Source organism: Gymnogyps californianus, chromosome 4 (assembly GCF_018139145.2).
Source record: "Gymnogyps californianus isolate 813 chromosome 4, ASM1813914v2, whole genome shotgun sequence".
NCBI classification, from domain to species: Eukaryota; Metazoa; Chordata; class Aves; order Accipitriformes; family Cathartidae; genus Gymnogyps; species Gymnogyps californianus.
The window spans coordinates 6,385,197-6,405,690 of NC_059474.1; the positions used below are offsets into that span (position 1 = coordinate 6,385,197).

Genomic DNA, 20,494 nt, shown 5'->3' on the forward strand with positions numbered 1-20,494 from the left:
CAAATTAATCCTCCCATTACGGGACTTCCTTTGATGTCAAAGGGGGAATTCTTTTTGATGGCAAAGGGGGATTTTTCCCCCCTAGTGTAATTATTCCTATTTTTTTTTCCCCCTTTTTAGGCACAGGAGATTCCTGCCAGATGCATGACTTGTGGAGGCAGCTCCCACACGAGGTATTTATATATTTATATGTATATGATGGGAACGTGGTATTGAAAGACCTGAAGTTTCAGGCAGAAGATAAGGGGAATTTCCCATTTCCTATTTGTTTCAGTGGAAGTTGCCTGGGAAGAGTCTGCAGCAGGACTAGGACCAAAAGCTGCAAGATACGGCACTGGAAAGTAGCTCCTTAAGATAAACATGTCCAGAGAAAACATCTGCTATTTAACACTATCACTGAGCAAGTTTCGATGTCTGGGAATGATCCCCAGCACTGCTTAAATTGCAGGGATGGGTAAAGTGGATCCACTCCAGCCCTGCATGCGTTTCCCATTGAGCATCTCGGGTGCTACTGGGATCGCTGGGCTGAACATCCCAGCACGGGGCCAGAATTGCTGGATAATGCTCCGGAAGCTGGTGACTGTGGGTAGTGCTAAGGGAGCTTTCTGTAATAGCTAGTAATGATGGAACAGGCAGGTTTATTCAGAGTTTCAATCAGTTTTTATGAATTACTAGGAAAAAGGGGATACAATTGCAGAGCTCTTTACTGAAAATGTTATGAAATAGTCTACATAATTCAACGGCAAAGTGTGTTCTTGCTAATAATTCATTGCATGGAGAGCATAGGCTCCTCTCCCAGCATAACACGGAGCTCTCCTGGGAATGGAATATGAGCCCTGGGAGGCATCAGCCAGCCCTGCCCCGGGAGCTCAGGTCTGCGTGACTCCCTGCCCAGCGATTCCCCGCTGCTGTGCCGTGGCTTCGATCTGCTCCCGGAGTGCCTGTGCCCAGTCCTGCCCCCGCTCCAGGGGAGTGGACCTGGTCTCCATTGCTGTTAAGGCAGTGATTTCAGGGGGGAGCTGGGGAACCAGGCCAGCTCGGAGTAGGGCATCCTGAAATTTGGCTGCAGAGGCTGGAGCTAAGCAACACCGGGGAGTGCTGAAAAGGAAAGAAAAGCAAGAAAACTTGTGATGTAAGTGAGCCCTGAGCTGGAGATGCTGCAGGAGCAAAGGGAGAATTGATGCTCTGGTCCCCGACGCTCCCAACCACAGCTCTCCTTACCTGTCTGGCTGTGAGTAGTGGTAGTGAGCAGCCACGGCGGAGTGGGGGCACAGCAGGTAGCGGTTTTCCTCCCAGCAGCGCTGCATGGCTCGCACGATGTCCTCGTCGGAGGCCGAGCATGAATGTAGGGTCTCAGAGAGCTGTGGCCCCGGGGGAAACGGGGAGGTTTGCACAGGACATCACCACCCCACGCGTTCCCAGCCGGGCTTGTGCCACAGGCACTCAGCAAAGCAGTTCGAAATAGGGAGGCTGGAGGATGGGGTTCGCCAGGGACTGAAGGAAAAGGGGTTGCTGCTGCAGCTGGGGGATGAGGCACTGCTGGAAATGGCTGTGGGTGCCGGGTGCGAGCGAGGGGTTTCCATCCCCAGGTGCTGGGAGCGTGGGTGGAGAGGAGCTGAGACTCAGCTCCTCAGCTCTGTGCTGCTATTTGCATGCTCCAAGGGAGTTTCTGAGGGCTTGTAAAACCCACCTCAGTGTAATAGCTCTTCTTTCTTTTAATAATGCAATTTTTTAGTATTTATTTTGCTGCTGCACAAGCAGGAGCAGGCGCTGGGCAAAGGATGCTCAATAGGGGACAGCGCGTGTTGGATGGGAAGATGTAGGACTTTGCATCTGGCCCAAACAGCCTCGGAACTCAAATGTTTAGTTTTCTCTTGTATTTCTCTCTGCTTTGTGTTCGTGCTCCCATTTGCCACAACACTGAGGCTGAATTGCAGCACGGAACCCAGCAGACACATTCCCAAAAGCCATGCTCAGTTTGTGCCAGCACCTGCTGCACGATGCCTCAGTGCATGGCCAATGCCGGCACTGGAATGGCCAAGGAAGGGGTGGTTGCATATTCTACTTAAATAATTGTAGGCAGTTTTTAATCAGTTTTGCAAAGAAGAAAGAGGTTTCTTTAAAAAAAAAAAAATTAAAAAGGGGTTTTTAACATCTCCATGCACACACACTGATATAAAACTCCTCTGGCCTCACGCTTAAATTTTTGGTTGGAAACTCTCACTATGACTTTTTTATTCTGAAAATGAGTTGAAAACAACTGGTAGCAGTAAATCTCCTTACACACGCACACACATGGCACTGCGTGCTTGAGGAACTGACCTTCCTGTGCAAATCCTCCGGCAGCTTAAGGCTTTTCGACCCACTGAATCTCTCCATCAGCGTTTTCGTCAGGCGGCTGTCGGAGCCCAAGAGCAGCCAGAGGATCCTCTCCATGTTGTAAGGCTCCTGCGATAACAAGGCAATAGGTGAGCAGCGGAAATTCGAGCGTCTGTCTCGGGGGGAGAGCACCTGTGTGGATTCTCCGATGTCTAATTAGGGTTGAGGTCCTACTGCCACGTTTTTCTTGGTGGAAGCTGGGGTGGGCTTTGTGTCTTCCCCCTGCATACCGACATCTCAAGACAAGTCTTTGGGAACACGATGTCTTTCAGACCTCTGACCTGTCAGAGCAGTCTGGCAGTGACCATCAGATTAAAAAAAAACCTAATGAAGGGACGACTGATAAATGAATGGTGTGACCACATCTGTACAATCACCTTGAGGAACCCAGGCTAATAACACACTATGTATTTGAGAACCAGAAATATCCAGCTGTTTACTCAGTGTTGCAGATGCTGCTGTGAGTCACCCAGCTCCCGCGTGACTTAATGAGACACCCAGCTCCCTGCAGGGCTGACCGATTATCTTTATGAACGTATATGGCACATATAGGGCCTGACTGGCCTGTACGGCTATGTAGCAATTGGTGTTGCAACACTGCAGCAAAACTCGGTGCAAGACCATACAGGAGGGTCCCAAACCAATTTCACTGCTCACTGTCTCATTCCTGCACGCTCACAAGCACCAAGAAACGTTCATCCAGGTGGTTTGGCCGAGATACCTTGTAGGGACAGACAGGACAAGGGACACCGACTGCCGAGTCCTCATCACATCTCCTGGGTTCAAGTGCTGGTTTTGGATGAGCTCTTTATACCTTTTAGCAGCTGACAGTGCCTGTGACCTTTTGTGTCTCCATCCTGTCCTACCTTGGCGAGTCATCAGGACTTACTCAGCCTTTTGTGTCCTTATCTGGGTGGCTTATGGCCCCAGTCCTGTTCTTCATCTTCCCACCATCATCTCTCAGAGCCTCCAGCCTGTAATCTTCAGTCTAGTCTGGGCGTAGCCTGTCCTTTGCTTTAGGCTGTCCCCTGTTTTAGGCTGTCCTCTGCTTCCCAACCTTGCTGTCCTGAGAAGCTATGTGTCAGTGCGCCTGGACTTCAATGCCCTGCTACTGGAGGTGCCTCCAGCACCGTCCTCCTGACACCCCTTCTCCTGCCCTTCCTTCTGCTGCTCCCGCATCCAGACCTTCCCATTCACCCTCCATTCGTACCAGCCTTATGGTTTCCACTACAGGTCATTACATTGACACCGGTAAGTCAAACTGGGCCAGGACACTGGTGCAAGCACTGGCCTTGCCATTTAAGTTGTTAGCCAGCTCTCTGGTCTGGTTTTGTCCCATGCCACTAGAATTGTCCAGGAGAACATTGGGGCCCAGTTTGGATGACAGGTCGTGATGGGAACTGTTCCCAAGGAAAGTTTTGGCATGTGGACATGAGCTGCGTGGTGCCAGAGGACAGCCCCTGGCTGGCTTTAGGTACTGCAAAGACACAGCGTCTGCTGTGATTCTCCTGGGATTGCTCCTTACAAGGCTCATCCACACTAGACTTCCTGCTTCACCTTCAACTCTTCAGTTAGTGTCTAATTGGAAAGTTTTCTCTGCTTTAGCTTAGTCTGCAGAAGAGGCAACCTAAAGAGGTTGTGCACTCTCCATCCTTGAAGGTTTCCAACACCCGACTGGACAAAGCCCTGAGCAACCCGGTCTGATCTCAGAGCTGACCCTGCTTTGAGCAGGTCCCAGCTAGAGACCTCCCAAATTCCCCTCCAGCATGAATGATCTGTTGAGCTATGGAAATATTTGCATGGATGCTTCAGATGTGAGCTGAACGATGATGTCCCATGCAGCCGTGGAGAGGGATGTGCAGAGGGATACACCCATCCAGCTCCTCGGGAATCTCTGGACGTCACCTCACCTGGCTGCCGTCCTTCATGATCCCAAAGTCCGGCACACGCTTAGGTGCCTCAGCGGACCAGTGCTACTGAAGGGACACAGGCCAAGAGAGGAGCCCAGCTACCCTTTGAGCTCTGAGGAGCCCCACAAATTCATGCCTCAGGAGGAAAGTCAAGCTGTAGACCACAGCAGCCTCGTGATAGGGGCATAATGACTTACTGACTGCAAAGCATGGCAGTTCCTCCAGGCTCCCAGGTCCTCCCAGTGTGTTTGAACAGCTTTTGGAAAATCCAGGTAGCTTAAGGCCACAGTGATACAACACCAAGTGTTTCACACTTTGGTCACTTGTTTGGAAGCAGACCCAATCCCTGTGGATCACAGGGTAGGTATGAAATAGGAGGTATTTGCTTCCAAGTGTTTGGTTTCTGTACCTCCATGACTTTTCATTTCTGAGGCCTTTGCCTGCCTGCTGAGACTTGTTTTGCTCTGAGCAAGCTGCAGATGGCCATAGATGAGGCATTTCTTCTGGGCTTCCCTACCTTCTTCCTGGTCTCTTCTCTTGCTCTTGGTGGAGCCTTTCAGAAGCATCAACAAAGCCCTTGAGACATGATGGGATTTATAATTTTCTAAGTAAATGTCACATTTTGAGAAAACGTCCCTCTCTTGCTAAACTTGCACATAATGAAACCCCAGAAACCCAGTATTTAACAATGAAGATTACAAAGTCAAGCCCTGAAAAGTGAGGAAGAAGGTGTTTGATCTATCTCAGCTCAGCAGTCTGCAGCATAAATGCTCAATATGAGTCACACCTCTTAATGCATCGCTGAGAGGCATTGCCAGTGGCAGAATTATGCTCTCATAAACCAGGTAGAACAGAGTACAAGGAAAAAAATTATAAAAATATAAAATATTCAGCATTTTCCCATTTTGGCCAATTCATTACATACCTGAATATCCATGGCTGATGCTAATGTAGCCTTCACGCTCTCTGACAGTGAGAAATCTCCATGTTGAACAGTCCTATGAATGATGTCATTGCTGTTAACCACGGCAACAAGTTGAATTGGGAGACCCATTTTCTGGGCAATACAGCCAGCTAGAAAAAAAGTGAAAAAATACATGCATGCTTGATGAAGAAACATTCAAAGGAGATTTAGCAAAGAAGTCATCGTACAAATTGATTGAGCATATAGTTCAGAAGCAGACACAAATGACATTCCCTAATGGACCCTGAGATATCTGTCTTTAATGTTTTGGTAGAGCACCAGATTATAAAATCCAGGGGTGCCATGCTCCATCGGCCATCGAACACTGACCCTTGGGCATCTCCACATTTGAAGATGGATGGGCAGGGGACCGAGAGGTCAGGCAGCTGCCGTTCAAGCAAGAGAGATGAAGCTTTTGGGCTCTTGCAGCTTATTCATGCTGCCTCAGACGGGTAGCCTGGAAGTGCAGTGAATGCAATTGAGTGCATCAAATCCTTTATTGCTTTCGTAAGAGAGTTGTACGCCTATTTTGGGATTGAGGCAATCAAGGACTCACATTTAGAAGGCCAGATTATGCAATTAAGAATGGTTCTCTTGACTGTGCACTACCACGCAAACCAGAGTAGGACCAGGCAGGACTCCACACCTCTGTTAATGTCTCACTTAGGAAATCAGAGCCACAGTATTTTCCCTCTTTTCTCGATCAAACACATTCTGTCCTCTTCTAATGTGCCCATCCTGAAGATAGCTACAGTCATCACCAAAGGGTGGTTTGCGATTTTCTGCAGCTTGCAAATCATCAGTGACACCTGAATGAGTAATAGCCATACATGAGTAATAAAATATAAGTGGTTCTGAAGAAATCCTACCAGAGAGTGGGTGTTTTAATAAATAGCAATACCCAGTATCTGCAAAGTGCTTTTAGTCCATAGGTCACAGCACTCTCTTTCTTCCTTATCTAACCTATCTTTTTTCCCTTCACCTGTGATATTTCCTCCTCCTCCTGTTGGCACAACAATTTCCACCACTGGCAGCGGGGTGGTATCCAGGGATGGGGCGCACTGAAAGTAAGCATAGAAATGGTGAGCAATCTGCACCATAATCCTAGACCAATTGACCGAATTCAAGCTCATCAGATTGTATTTTCTGGCAAAATCGACATCAGCGAACAGTTCCTTGATGGGCTCATCGATTTCATCACTGTTCCCATGAGCTGTCAAAAGGAGAAAGGAAAGATTAGATCTGCCAACATCAGTGCATCAGGCACAAGGTATTTCTGCTCAGAAATAGAGCCAGTCTCAAGCCCTGGGATTTGCTGTGGCCAGGGGCATCCTGAGTTGCCCATCTGGCTGTACGAGCCAGGGGTTGAGTAGCACCGTGTGGATGCTGGCTGGTTTCTGCAGACATTGCACTCTGGGCTCTTGCTTATAGCAAGTATATATTTGCCAGGAAGGCAAACATCCGCTGTGAGACGCCAAGGTGAGACCTGGCGGAGCAGAGGAGTCAATGGGAGAGCTCAAGCACCCGGAGGTGATTCCTAACCATGGGGACGGCACAGCGGTAGGGGATGGACCACTCATGAAGGTGAGGGGACAGAGGGAAGGGGTGACTCTCAGTCCTTTTGGTGCCAAGAAATGGTGCTGAATTCAGTGCAGCTAAACACCAACTGCCTGCATGGAGGCAGCTCTGATCTGTGGCCAGGAGAAAAGGAAGCCTTGAACCACTTGGTCATCAAACTGGGGATGTCTGCTACAGGCTCCTGTTAGCCAGATGTCTGGGCATGGTTACCATGATGGCAATGACCTGGCTGGCTGCAGTGCTAAAGCAGCAGCCCCCTGAGACTTTTAGGGTCATGGTTTTGACACAGCAGGGCCATAAAGTGGACAGTCCAACAGCAATGCCAACCAGCAAAGACGTGGACATTGTCTTCAATGACGGTGGTCATCTGAAGTTCCTGTATTTGGGTGCAGAACCCCTTGGGCAGCACAACAAAGATGTCCATGTTCTTCTGCCCTCTCACGCTCTCAATGGCCGAGCTCCCCGTGTCCCCTGAAGTCCCTGTTTCAAAGTGAGGGAGAACCAAGAAAAGCAAAAAATTAATGTGTCAGTCAAACCTGCATCGCTGCACTTTAAGAAAAAGATGCAGAGATGCTCCATGAGATGTTTTTGGCTAGAGCAGCCACCCTGGCATTGCCCAGAGATCACTCACCAGCCCCCCACGAGGCAATACCACCCAGGGCATATCTGGGGAGGGCCATGGGATGATGGCTTTCAAGGTAAAGACCTACCTAGAAATTTTACCCCTCACAAAGGGGCATACTCACCCACCAGAATAGTGACGTGCTTCTGCTTTTTCTCCAAGAAGTACTGTAAAAACTGCCCCGTGCAGGACAAGGACAGATCCTTAAATGCGTAAGTAACCCCATGCCAGAGCTCCAAAACATTCAGCCCATCTTTCAGCCTGGACAGATGGACGACGTCCTTGTGTCTGAACCTGCTGAAGGCCCTGTCGATCAGGTCTAGAGGGAAAATGGTTAAAGGGGCTGTTAGATTGGGTAGAGGAGTATTTTTCTGACCCATGGCTTCCTGCATCTGTGCTCTTCATGCTCCTGGCAAGCTTTGTGCACAATCAAAGACACACAGTTGCTGGAGAGGTGACAGATATCCAACAAGTTATTCTTAGTTATTAGGAGTAAACCAGCCCAGCCTCATTATGTTTGATAGCTCTATGGCCAGTAACCCCAGGGGACACCCGGCACAATCAGAGCAAACTGTGTTAAAATATAAAATACAGGAAACCCGAATTTTATCATAACGCGCCATTGAGACAGAGGTTGTAGCTGCCCTCTGGTGGAAGTGATAGCTCTTAAATGTTAAAAACATTAAAAATCAGATCTCAATGAGAGCATGGAGCAGCAGAAGGCCCTGGTGGGAGGGCAGGTCTGGAGCCCAGCAGAGCAGCAGGGTGCCCCAGCAGCGAGCAGGGCCACGGCATCAGCCATCACTATTGCAGTCACCAGAATCCCTATTTGCACACAGGGGACACCTTTTCCAGAAGGTAACAAGTCCCAGCAAGGTGACAGAGGAGAATAGGGTACAGAAAGGAGCAGGCAATGGTGCAGCAGGCTCCATCCTCTGGGAGCTGCGAAGAGGATGGGGTGAAGGCAGGCAGATGCATCTGAATGCCCCAAAATCCTCGTGCCCATCCCTGCAAGCAGCTCCCTGCACAGTTGAGGCTCACCGTTGAGCGTGCTCCGCGGGACCAGCTCGGTCATGATGAAGAGGGAGCACAGCTCCTTCACCAGCTCCCGGTAGGAGAGGCGGCTCCACCTCTGCAGGGTGTCCCTGTCCAGCGAGGGGATGCGTTGGGGCATGAAGAGGCCCCCGTCGGGTGCGTAGCCAGAGAAGAGGGCTCCCTCGAAGTCAACGGCCCCCGTGCCTCCCCGTGTGCTGACATACTCCATGGGTGCTGGGGAGGCACCGCAGTCACTGCCAGGGCCCCAGAGCATCCCCCCCACCGGGAACAGCCCCGCATCCCAAGCTGACTCCCCCCAAAACTTCCCATGTGGACAGACAGAGCTCCTCAGGGAAGAAAACGCCTCTTTCCCTAAAAAAATCTTACACCGTGGGGAGCTAGAGCAGCCAGAGCCGGCGGAGGGCACGCGGCGTTTTGCAGGCAGTGGAAACGCTGCCCGAGATTTGCACGGAGGTGGCTGGAGCCTTCTCGTCCCGCTTTCCCTGTGCCCTTCCCACCCTGCCCCGGAGACACTTCCCGGCCTGAGCAAAAGCCCTGACAGCGCATAAGTCACTGCGCAAGCACGTCATGTCCCCTGCAGGCTGTTTGCAAAAGCTGGAGTCTTAAAATTTAAAAAAAGAAATACATAAAAGGAAATAACTGTGGTTTTAGAGCAGGCTGATTTTGTTCAAAGGGGTTAAACTAAGGACAGAATTTAACTCAGTGTAGGAAGGGCTGAGCTAAATCCACTGGATTCATGCAAATCCCAACAAGCAGCCGCCGGCGCTGCCGGGAGAGGCCCCCTCTCGCCCTCACGATCCCGTGAACCCCCACAGCCATTCCCACCTCGGGCACTCTGGCCAACGGTGCAGGCCCTCGGCACGGCACGGCACGGCACGGCACGGCACGGCACGGCCGCCTGATCCCACGCAGAAGCAGGAAAGCAGCCAAGGAACTCGCCGCCACCGCTGCCACTTGCAACCCGGCCACCCTTTGCACTTGTGCTCACGGAAAAATTCTCCCCGTTGCAACCTGCCGATGTTCCCGTCGCCACGGCACAGCCGGCGGAGGCGGCCGCCCTGCACTGAGCCTGGGAATAGGAATATGCGTGAAAGATGGAGCTGAGCTGCTCCTGGTGGTGCCGTGCATTGGGGCAAGGGGCAGCAGGCACGAGCTGCAGCTGGAGAGAAATCTAGTTAAATATTGGGAGATGATAGCTTTTAAGCGTGAGGGTGATCAAGCACGGGGCATGGAGAGCTTGTTGTCTCCAGTATAACCCCAGAGAAACTCAAAATTCAACAGGGGAAGCACTGAGCCACCTGATTTAACTGTGAGGTTGGATTTAAATTTGAAATTGAACCTGCTTAAAGCAGGGTTTGCATCAGAAACCTCCAGAGGTCCTTCGCAACCAAAATCAGTCTGTAATTCAACTGTGCAAAGCCAAGCGTTCAGCCCGTGAGGCTGGGACGTCATAACAGCCCCATCCCACCGATGGGGAAACTGAGGCACAGGAGGGAGAGGCGACATGTGCGGGGCTGTGCAAAAAGACTCAGTTCTCCTTTGCAGGGAAGGGCTGTGCATCCCTTTTCTTACTTTTTAGTTTAATAAATAATAGAAGTTTTTTGAAGGGCAAGGTCAGCACAGGACTGGTGGCTGCACGGACTCGGGGTGCAGCGCAGCATGTGCTGCTGGAGCGCGTGCAGGGACTTCAGCCCAGGAAGGCAAGGTGCAGAGGTACAAAGGATGGCTGATAACAGCCAGCTGTAAGTCAGGAAGCCCATGTCTGCAGTAAAAGGGACACATCGCCTGCCAAAGCATTGGAGTCCAACCCAACACGCGTTGCCTCTCTAACTCTGCTGAGTAACTGGAGCCATGAGAAAAGGCTCCGGTAGAGAGTGGCCCAGTCCTTGCCATGAGCACCGATGGGGAAACAGGCTTTTCTACACCCAACATCCAAAAAGGGCTGTTTCTGCAAGCTCCTCAGTGGGAGGCAGAAGCTAAATTTCAGGCTCTGGGCAAAGTTGCCCGTGATGGTGTTGCTCAAGGTCGAACAGGGGAGCTGTAGCAGAGCAGGAAGCAAACAGCAGCTTTTTAATAATATATCTGAGCTTAGCCAGTGGGTCAGAGCACTGTTAATAGTCTCCATTTTCTGACCACCTCTAGGAAATCAGCTAGAAAGGGAGCTACCTATCTATAATTATATAAACTATATCACCCAAACAGCCTGCATCTCCCCACCGTAGGGAGATCTCTGTGCTCAACAATTCTCATTACATTGCAAAGATGAAGCCTGAGCCACCCAAACCTGTTGTGCCCCAGGGTCCTCCCCGTATCCTCAGCCACCATGTCCTCACGGCACATTGGCGTGTAGTGGGGTGCTGACCCTGTAATGGGGGTTCATCCCCATCCCAGATGTGCATCCAGGTCCTTTCACAAGGCACTGGAAAAAACAGGCAGCAGGGCTGGACCTTGTTCTTAAGGGATGGCTCAGGTTTAAATCGATGGTGAAACCTCCCCAGGGCCATCCCCGGAGTCTCAGAAAGCCTCCAGGGTCACCTGGCCAGCTGAGGTGAGTGGCCGATGTCCCTGAAACGGAGCCTTAGCTCCCCATCGTGCTCCAGTGGTAGCTGACACAAAAAACTTCAAGTAGCATCTCTGGACAAAACAGTGAAATACTAGAAATAAAGATAATACTAAAAGCTGCAGGATACATGATTTGCCTCCTCTGCTCTAACCTCTCCCCTCTCCCACGACAGCGTGCTGAGGTGAATTCAGGATTTTCCTTCCTCGCAGCAGTCTCTGCCCACGCAGAGGCAGAGCACACTTTGAGCCCAGCTCAAATTTAGGCTAGAACGAGGAAAGGATGAAGTCCCTAGGAAAATCTGCACAAGCTGATAGGTTTTATTGCCAATGTAATAACTTAATATCACCAATGTACATCTGATCATCTCCGCAAGGGCCACCCAGCACACCCCAGTGGGACCTCACCTACTCCCACCACCATGGGAATTTATGCCTCTGGGCGTTTACTTACCATATGTCTAATTCTTTTTAATGTGTACATTAGCTGTGTGAGATGACTTCACTGATTCATCTAAATTTTTTTTTTCAAGTGAAGAGCTTACAATGAGACTGATGATCCCTTTAGCATTACATCCCTCCAGGGTGCATGCAGGAACCCTGCAAAAAAAATGGGTTATAGCAGGATACCTGCTGCTCTGCATTTGCAGACAGAAATAGCAGCAGAGCTGTTGCCAGAGCTTTATCTATGCCCTGGGCCTATCAGCAGTGATAGTCCTTGCTAATGAGGTCATCAGTTAATGCTGTGATGGCAGAGACTGCTTATGTGGCAGCCATAGGTGAGCACCTGGGACACGCACCAGGACGACACTGCCATTTATTGGGAGGGCTTCTCCCATGCTCGGCCCTGCAATTTCCATGCATTCAAGTTTAGAGCGCCATTTCTTTAATACTATTTTGAATTTTAAAAGAAAGGAGGGGAAGAGAGTGCCCATGCTGCTGCACGCCAGCCCGTCAGGGCTCATCCACTGCGGCAACAGATCAAGAGCTGGAAAATGTAATAGCCTTTAATTAACCTGGTCTTACTCAGTGCCTCCGTATTCCTGCTGGGATTTGCACTTCCACTTTGGACCTTGTCTGTTCCTGAGCAGTTCCTGCTCTTTGGACTCACATGTCAGAAATCAGCTATATTTGCAAACCCCAGCTAAGGCTGCTGTCAGACTTTTCCAACTTTTTTTTGTACTGCATCAGTTTTCATCCCTCCAGACGGAATCTCCTCAGCCTCTCCACCCACCAAAGGCATCCCAAAGCATGGCAAGGACTGAGGAAGCAGAAGGGGCACATACAGCACTGAGAAGCCAATTTTTTTCCTGTGCAAGTCCCCCACCTTTCAGGTCTCACCCCAGAGCGTTGCAGCACTCGAAGGAAAGCACTGCAACACTCTCAGCTTCGTGTTTGCTGAGCAGCTGTCCATCCTCTCCAACAACGGTGTCGTGGTTTAACCCTGGCCAGCAGCTAAGCACCACGCAGCCGCTCGCTCACTGCCCCCCACCCCTGGGACGGGGGAGAGAATCAGGAAAAAAACCTCGTGAGTTGAGATAAAGACAGTTTAATAGGACAGAAAGGAATGAAAAACAATGATAATGATAATAATAACATGACAATAGTAGTACTAAAAGAATTAAACTATACAAAGCAAGTGGTGCACAATGCAATTGCTCACCACTCCTTGACCGATGCCCAGTTAGTTCCCGAGCCGCAATCCCCCCTCCCAGCCAGCTCCCCCAGTTTATATACTGGGCATGATTCATATGGTATGGAATATCCCTTTGGCCAGTTTGGGTCAGCTGTCCTGGCTGTGTCCCCTCCCAGCTTCTTGTGCCCCTCCAGCCTTCTTGCTGGCTGGGCATGAGAAGCTGCAAAATCCTTGACTTAGTGTAAACACTACTTAGCAACAACTCAAAACATCAGTGTGTCATCAACATTATTTTCCTACTAAATCCAAAACACAGCACTATACCAGCTACTAGGAAGAAAATTAACTCTGTCGTAGCCGAAACCAGGACAAATGGGCACCTCTATACGTCCCAAGCACAAGCAACGCGTTGGGTTTGGGTGCCCTTTCCATACCCTCAGCGGAGCATCCCCAGGCCCCGGAGCGCTGGGGACCACAGGCTCTGCCAGAGCCACCAGCGAATCCCCGTGTCACTAGATGGCGGCAATGCCTCGCATCCACGGAGGAGACGCACAAAAGCCGCCTCGGGGGAGCCTTGCCCTGCTTGCACCCAGCCTTTCCCACCCTCGCACAGGTCCTTCCACCTTTCGGGCCACGGTCGCCAAGCCAGCCCACCTGGGATTTCAAGCAACAGCTGGGAAACATCTCTCCAAAGAGCCCCATTTTGGAGCCGAGGAAGAGGAGGCAACGGGCGATGTCCTGCCGCAGGAGGCCAGGCTACAAAGCTCGGCGGCCTGAGCCAACGCAAGAGCTCATCGAGGTGGGAAGGAGGTTCTTCATGTTCACCCCATCGTCCCCTGAGATCCGTCCTGGGGTTTTATCACCCTCCTCCCAGCAGGGTCTCTCCTCCCTGGGGGTCTCTGGAGCCTACCCCCAGGGAGAGACTAAGAAAGGGGCATGTTGAAAGACCCTCACTCGCACTCGGGACCAGAACGTGCCAAATTTAACAAAAAAGCATGACATAAGCCTGAGCAGCACAAAAGTCCCTCCGTATCTCCCAGTCCTGTCTCTGCCCGTGAGCTGTTTGGTGTCTGAAAACCGTACACAAACAAAAGCTTTCAGACCTGTAAGTCACCCAGGCAATGCCAGGCAGGTCCAGTAAGCAGGTGATAAGGATGTTTGGGGTTCTGCAGTGCCATTTACTACCCTGTACAGAGTATGTCCCAGTGGGAAGTGTGTTATGTTGTCTGAGAAAAAATATGTAAGCTTGTCACCGGGGGTTGTTGAAGAAGTTATGCGTTCCCTGCCCTCTCATGCACAGAAGTATGAATTTCACAGAGAAAACAGTGAGATTCCAAGCAAAAACTGCAAGGTTTTGGCCAGAAATCAAACAATTTCAGTTCTGTCTTTCTCAAGGCAGACCCACATGTTGGTGAGGTTCGGAGATCCATAGCAGGAAGGGGGCTAGGGAAGTTTGCAGAGAGTCTCTGCAGCTGCACAGGCAAACATGCACCCTGAATGATCTGTTTGAGCCTCATGTCAAGGAGATATAAGGCAGAAATGTACAACTGTAAATGAATTAAAGTCCACGAAGCTGCCCCTTTGTTACAGTGAAGGTGGCTCTTTCCCCTCTTTCTAAATCTGATATAAATTGTCAGTATCTCAGCTGACATGAGGTCAGACTTCCACGTGGGACGTCACCTCTTCTCACCTACAAATGTGCACGCACACACTTTTCCACCTCCACCTCTGGTGATTTTGCAGGGCAAGGAGCTGCTACCGTGTTGGCCCTTTCCCCACAGCTAGGTGCGACGCTCTTTCCTCACCGTGAGGTGTTTCACAACAAGCTCAAGGACATCCGTGTTGTGGTTTGGGTCTTGTAGACCAAAGTGCAGGACCCACTCATAAAGGCAGCGCGGAAAGGGAGGGTGAGGATGGGATTGTGCAATGCTGGCTCCCGCGGTGGGACATTGAAGACGCTACTACCCGGAAAAGATTGTGCAATCTGGTCCTACTACGCCAAAGTTTACATTAAACCCCAGGGCCAAATTTTATCTCAAAATCTGCAATCCCATAGGATATGGACTCTATGACACCCACTAGGGACTCAAGAAGGAAGATGCTGTGGAGGCTGAGCAGTTACAGCATGTTTGCTTTATCAACTTCTCCAGGTGACTTTGTGTCGTGGTTTAACCCCAGCCGGCAGCTAAGCACCAAGCAGCCGCTCGCTCACTCCCCCCCACCCTGGGATGGGGGAGAGAATCAGGAAAAAAAACCTCGTGAGTTGAGATAAAGACAGTTTAATAGGACAGAAAGGAATAAAAAACAATGATAATGATAATAATAATATGACAATAGTAATACTAAAAGAATTAAACTATACAAAGCAAGTGGTGCACAATGCAATTGCTCACCACTCCTTGACCGATGCCCAGTTAGTTCCTGAGCAGTGATCCGCCCCTCCCGGCCAACTCCCCCCAGTTTCTATACTGGGCATGACGCCTATGGTATGGAATATCCCTTTGGCCAGTTGGGGTCAGCTGTCCTGGCTGTGTCCCCTCCCAACCTCTTGTGCCCCTCCAGCCTTCTTGCTGGCAGGGCATGAGAAGCTGCAAAATCCTTGACTTAGTGTAAACACTACTTAGCAACAACTCAAAACATCAGTGTGTTATCAACGTTATTTTCCTACTAAATCCAAAACACAGCACTACAGCAGCTACTAGGAAGAAAATTAACTCTGTCCTAGCTGAAACCAGGACACTTTGGGAAAGTCAGTCAGTCTCTGTGTGCTCCATTATGTGCAAAACGGGGATACCTGTGCTCAGGGAGGTGCTTTGACTATAGCAAACATGGCAGTAGCACCAAGCAGGACAGGCGCGGTGGCAGTCCTGGACTTCGTCCACAGCTCTGGCCTTGCTGGCACCGTGGTCACTTCCCATGGAGCATCTCCCTGGCCGTGAACCTGGTGAAAACTCAGGTGCTCTCAGACTCCATGCAACCTCTTTGCCCTCCTCGCAGCAGTGTCCTGCCACAGCACTAAGCCTCTGGTTGGTGCACTACTCCTGGGTCATTGCTTTCCCCAGCCAAGGAGCACCATCTGCCAGGAAAGATGTTGGAGGCTTTTGTTTGGACTTTCCCTTATTTTAAATATAAACTGTGGTTATATATTTGGCTGAGAGAGAGACAGGAAGAGTGGTCTTGGGCACAGTGCATCTGCACATTCACTCTGGAGCGGTGAAGATAACAGGGTGATGATCACCCCAGAGCGTGAGGCTCTGCTAGATATCATGGGTGTGGGACACCAAGTCAATTGCGTTGACAGTGCTATTACATTTATGAAAAGCCATTTCAGGGAATGGGACATTCAAATAGTGCATATGTGTGGTGAGATGGGTTGCGCATCAGGACTCACGTGCAAACAGTAGGGCATGCAGACGCACAGGCTCCTCCTCGTGCCTGTATGGGCCTGAGAAGCTCTCCTTGACTAATTAGTTGCAACCCATGACTGTGAGCAGTCATTAAGTGAGCCACTGTGCTTGATAAATCAGGATTGAGGAGAGCACGGGTCAGCTGGAGAGGTGAGCACAGGCCCACAGCAACAGCCAGTGTCCCTCCAGGACTGGAGTTCATCTGACCACCTGTAGGCACTTGGAAGCTGCTGCTCTTTGCATCCCAACATGCAAATCTCCTCTTGGTCAGACGAAGGTTTACTTATCCCCACTGTGTCTCAGGGGCTCTTCATGCGCCTGGATCAGATGGAGACATCTGCACTGCAGACGTGTGGTGGGGTGAGATGAAACACATTTGCATTGGTTAAATGTTCACTGGCTCTGCTTTGGGGACTCTTCCAGACCTTCCTCACTCAAGAACGTTAACTGCTAATGGCTCCATTTCTTCCCCAACATTTTCTTTCCCTGTCCTGGCACAAACTAGCTCCATAAGCAATGAGCACCATTTTCAGTCCTTGTCCCCTGACTCCATAAGCTGGGTGGTGGGATGGAGGACAGCCTCATCCCACCAAAGGCCAAGCTGCAAGGACAATACATGCCCTCTGAGGGAATGAGCAGGGATCCACGTGTCCAGAGAGAAGGCAACAGCACTACGCCGCAGATGTTTGAGGCAAGAAAGTGGGAGGCGAGTAACACAGCCAGCAGCTCTATTCCTGCTATAAGGTAAGACCCCAACAGCAAAGGCCAGCTCTCCTGTGAGCTCTGCTCGCCAGGTGATCATTGGCAAGCAAAGCTAAGGCAGTGATTGGTCTCATGCTATCAGTGAAACCGCTGCCTTGCCCTTGGAGAAGCCATACTGAGCCTTTGCTCCCTTTGGGACCTTTGTAATAAGGCGACAAGGGCTGAGGGCTGCCCTTTGCTGAATTTCGGCATTAAAAGAAAGCTTTATCAAGTAGCACTGCTTTGTACAAGCTGCCGCTTTCGGCAGTCTTATCAAGGCTCTCATATTGGCATATCTAATCTAAACCAATATGAACCAGCACTTGCATGTCAACGGCTTGGAAGTTACAGCTTGGAGGCAGCCAGCCTCCAGGAGACTGCCATGGCTGTTTTAAAAAGAGAAAAATCTGGGAAAGGTGCCATATTTCATCTCAGTGCTGTCTTGGTGAAAAACCAACTTGGTGAAAACCAAGAGGGACAGAGAGTTCATGGCAGCCACAGCATCTTTTCCCATCTCATCCAACCTTTCAAAGCAATGCAGCCATGTGGCCTGCTGAAGAAACCTTTGTTCCTCAAGGTTAAAAATAATCAGACCAAAGATGTGAAAACTGGGCAACAGTCCAAATTCCCAGGTACAAGCACAGCAGAAATAGGGATGACCCAAGCAATAATATGGGTTGAGACAGAGGGAAGCCCACTTGGGGATCTGTGATTGACAAGCTTGTGATCAAGCTCTTCAAAAAATGGCTCGGGGTTTTGAGGTGTCCAACTGGACCTGCATTAGAGAAATCCATGACAGCAAAAGCCCTGGCTCGTAGCCTTTCACGTTTGGGCTAAGAAAATCCTAGCATAGAGCCCAGTCCCAGCTTCCCAAAGCACTGAGGTGAAACCAAAGGCTTCACAAAGTCTGGAGAATCACTGGTGGGATAGATAAGAAGAGTGAGAGAGGAGACAGAGGCGAGGTGCATGAAGACATTCCCAGACCTCCACAAGGCTGCCAGGTACCCCGTCCTGGGCTACAGCAAAGTGCCTCTCCCCACACAGTGCTCCGGCTGTAAAGTCCTTTTCGTAGTTCAGAACTTAAATAAGAGTTTTAGTTCAAACTGGAGGAGGCAGAGAAGGATTTTTGCTGCAGGAGCCCTGAGACTCAAAATCCTGTTCCCCACCATAACGTCCAAATCGCCAAGAAGCAGTGCACGTAGGAGGGTAGTTTCCCAATGCTCTGGAAGACACTGAGTGAAAGTGGGAGCCTGGACCAGGAATCCCAGGGAAGGGTTGAAGGAAGGTGACAACAGCCTGCAACTGCTTCACGGGCAGCTACAGAGATGATGGGGCCAAAGTCTTCTTGATTATGGCAGATGTTATAACATGAGGCACCGGCCACAAATTGCACTTTGGGAGATTTGGGTTGAGCACTTCTTCTTCAAGAGGTGTGTGGTGCAGCCCCAGGATGGGTACCCAGAGAGGCAGAGGAGGTGATTTTTGAGATCTGGCCAAAGCCATGGCTGAGCTGATCTGGTGTTGGTGATGTTCTTGCTTTGAGTAGGAGGTTGAACCAGAGACCTTCAGAGGTCCCTCCCAACCGGCATTTCTCTGATTCATCACCTTGGGACACAGAGCATTCGATACCTCCATGGCTAGGAGGGAGCTGAGAAGTTTTGCACATCTGTATCTTTGATTCAGCTGCAAAAAGCAGAAATGAGACACTTGTGTGCTTTTTTCTGACAAGCTTCTAAGATCCTACACTTTATTTTCAAAGCAACTTAAACACAAAAGCACCTGCTGGCTTCCCACAAGACGTAGCTTCCTCAATAATTTTTGAAAATGATCCATGCCTTTTCTCTTTCTACAAACCAGGTCCAGATTTTAGGGTATGGATTTAGTTTTAATCAAATGGTCAATTGGCTTGGCCTTGTGTTAAGGCAAATCAGGTGCATTTTCTTGGCCCTGGAAAGTTTTAAAAGATCCTGTATTCTGGTGGGGAGATGTACAAGTATTCTGAACTTTGCTATTGAGATTAAGTTTATCTCACCTGCCGTTTGCTCAGCAGGCCTGGCTAGATAATAATTACCCTGGCCAAATTTCAGTCAGTGAGGGTTTCTCCTTTTTTTTATAAGAACTACTGTATTTCTTTACTAGGGGAAATAAAAGAACACGACTCCAACAGAACACTTGCAGACAAAACAAAGAGGTTTTATTTTTGATCATTGATCAAAAATCAGCTGGTTGCATTTCCAAACTTTCCAGCAGTGATCCATAGTCTACATTTATCCAACACACCAAAGCTGGGAGCATAGATATGTTCTATCTATCCACAATAAGTAGAAGAGGAGAGGATACCTGCAGAAAACAACTTGTGTCCCAAATGGGGTGAATTCTCTCATGAGTTGTCCATTTCTGCCAACTACTCGAACAATTTCTGCCCAATTACCAAGAGAGTCCTGAACAATTATATTCCCCTTGTAACATTTGATGGGCAACATCCACACCTTAGGAGCCTGGCCTGCCCAGGGGGAGTTCTCACCCAATTTCTGGTGGTTTTCTAAGTAAGTGGTTTAACTGCCCAGATTAGGCATGATAACCATTTAGAAGTTTGTGGGATAAAACCTGGTGGGCTTTTCCGATCCTATCTTAGGCTCAGGTCTCATTACCTTGGTGGTTGTATCTCCTTTCAAGCTGGCATGGGTCTCCCAGGGAGATTGTGGGCCTGGGAAGTCTGTGGTGGCTGAGATGTCAGGCTTCCTTGGGGGCCGGGGAAAATAAGGGGCTCCTTCAAGCACCTAAGATTGAATTCATCTTGGATAATATGAAACGTTTACAAATGCCCTAGACATGTAGGCTTCTTTTGGAGAGGCTGGAGGTGGATAGGCAGCCCTGGGACACTACTCATGACGTGTTTCTCCTGTTTCTCTCCTTCGGCTTATCTAGGCATCGGCCCAGAGGTACTCATTGCACTGGACGTGGCTGAGGTTACCTGAGAAAGGTCTCTCCCTACTGACTTGTGGCTAACCCTTCTCCCTAGCCTGCACGTGGAAATGGGTGACAACTGGGCATACCTCCGGCAGTGGGATGTGGTCAGACGTGGCCGGTCTGGGAGTGCATCTCACTGAAAAATGAATGAAAACCACAACTCCAGGCTGCTCCGGTTGATGACAGTGGGGGAAAAATGAGCCGTGCAGAGCTGGAGCTTTCCCATGGTGATCACCCCACAGTGCATCGGGAGTGCTGGGCTCCAAAATGAGTCAGATGATAGAAAAATATTCAGGTGTTTTTTCAAGTGTGAAGCTCTCTCTCCCTCATGCAAAGAGAGGGGACCCGAATTGCCTGGAGGAGCAGCCAGAGGTCCAGGGCATGAATGCATGGAAGGCACACGTGTGCTTCCAGGTGGCCCATGGCCGGACGACATTGCCTGGCAGGAGGCAGGGAGCTGCCAGCTCCGGCTGCTGCCAGGACCCAGCTGGAGGGGTCAGTCACGCTGTCCCCATGAAGAGGACACTGAAAAGGGACGTGTGGCAGCGCAGCCCCACGTGACCCCGGGGTATTCACCCAGGGCGGGGGAAAAAATTAAATGCAGTTCCTAAGGTGATGTCATTCCTGTTGGGAAGCAGAGGATAAAAGGGAAAAAAGCTGAAAAGCTGTTTG

At 50.0% G+C, this 20,494-nt stretch overlaps 1 protein-coding gene across 2 annotated transcripts; it reads right to left on the reverse strand.

Annotated features, from left to right (window-relative positions):
- Positions 1-648: 648 nt before the first annotated feature.
- THNSL2 (threonine synthase like 2) lies at positions 649-8,732 on the reverse strand. 2 transcript variants are annotated; one of them, XM_050896137.1, is made up of 8 exons: positions 8,495-8,732; positions 7,578-7,772; positions 7,159-7,311; positions 6,236-6,466; positions 5,215-5,363; positions 2,323-2,448; positions 1,222-1,361; positions 649-1,098 (listed from the first exon to the last, which is right to left on the reverse strand). In XM_050896137.1, exons 1-8 carry the CDS (start codon positions 8,715-8,717, stop codon positions 870-872), a joined length of 1,446 nt encoding a protein of 481 aa, XP_050752094.1. In that variant the 5' UTR covers positions 8,718-8,732; the 3' UTR covers positions 649-869. The 2 variants fall into 2 exon arrangements, with proteins under 2 accessions (XP_050752094.1, XP_050752096.1); XM_050896139.1 differs by lacking the exon at positions 1,222-1,361 and having other exon boundaries at positions 957-1,098; positions 8,495-8,717.
- Positions 8,733-20,494: the final 11,762 nt, after the last annotated feature.

Excerpts from the sequence above, each read along its gene's own strand:
- THNSL2 (XM_050896137.1), bottom strand. The coding sequence starts at position 8,717 with ATGGAGTATGTCAGCACACGGGGAGGCACGGGGGCCGTTGACTTCGAG. Across the intron at positions 7,312-7,577 it reads GCACGTCACTATTCTGGTGG|GGACTTCAGGGGACACGGGG; the intron begins GTGAGTATGCCC and ends ACTTTGAAACAG. Across the intron at positions 1,099-1,221 it reads CACTACTCACAGCCAGACAG|CACTCCCCGGTGTTGCTTAG; the intron begins GTAAGGAGAGCT and ends TTTCCTTTTCAG.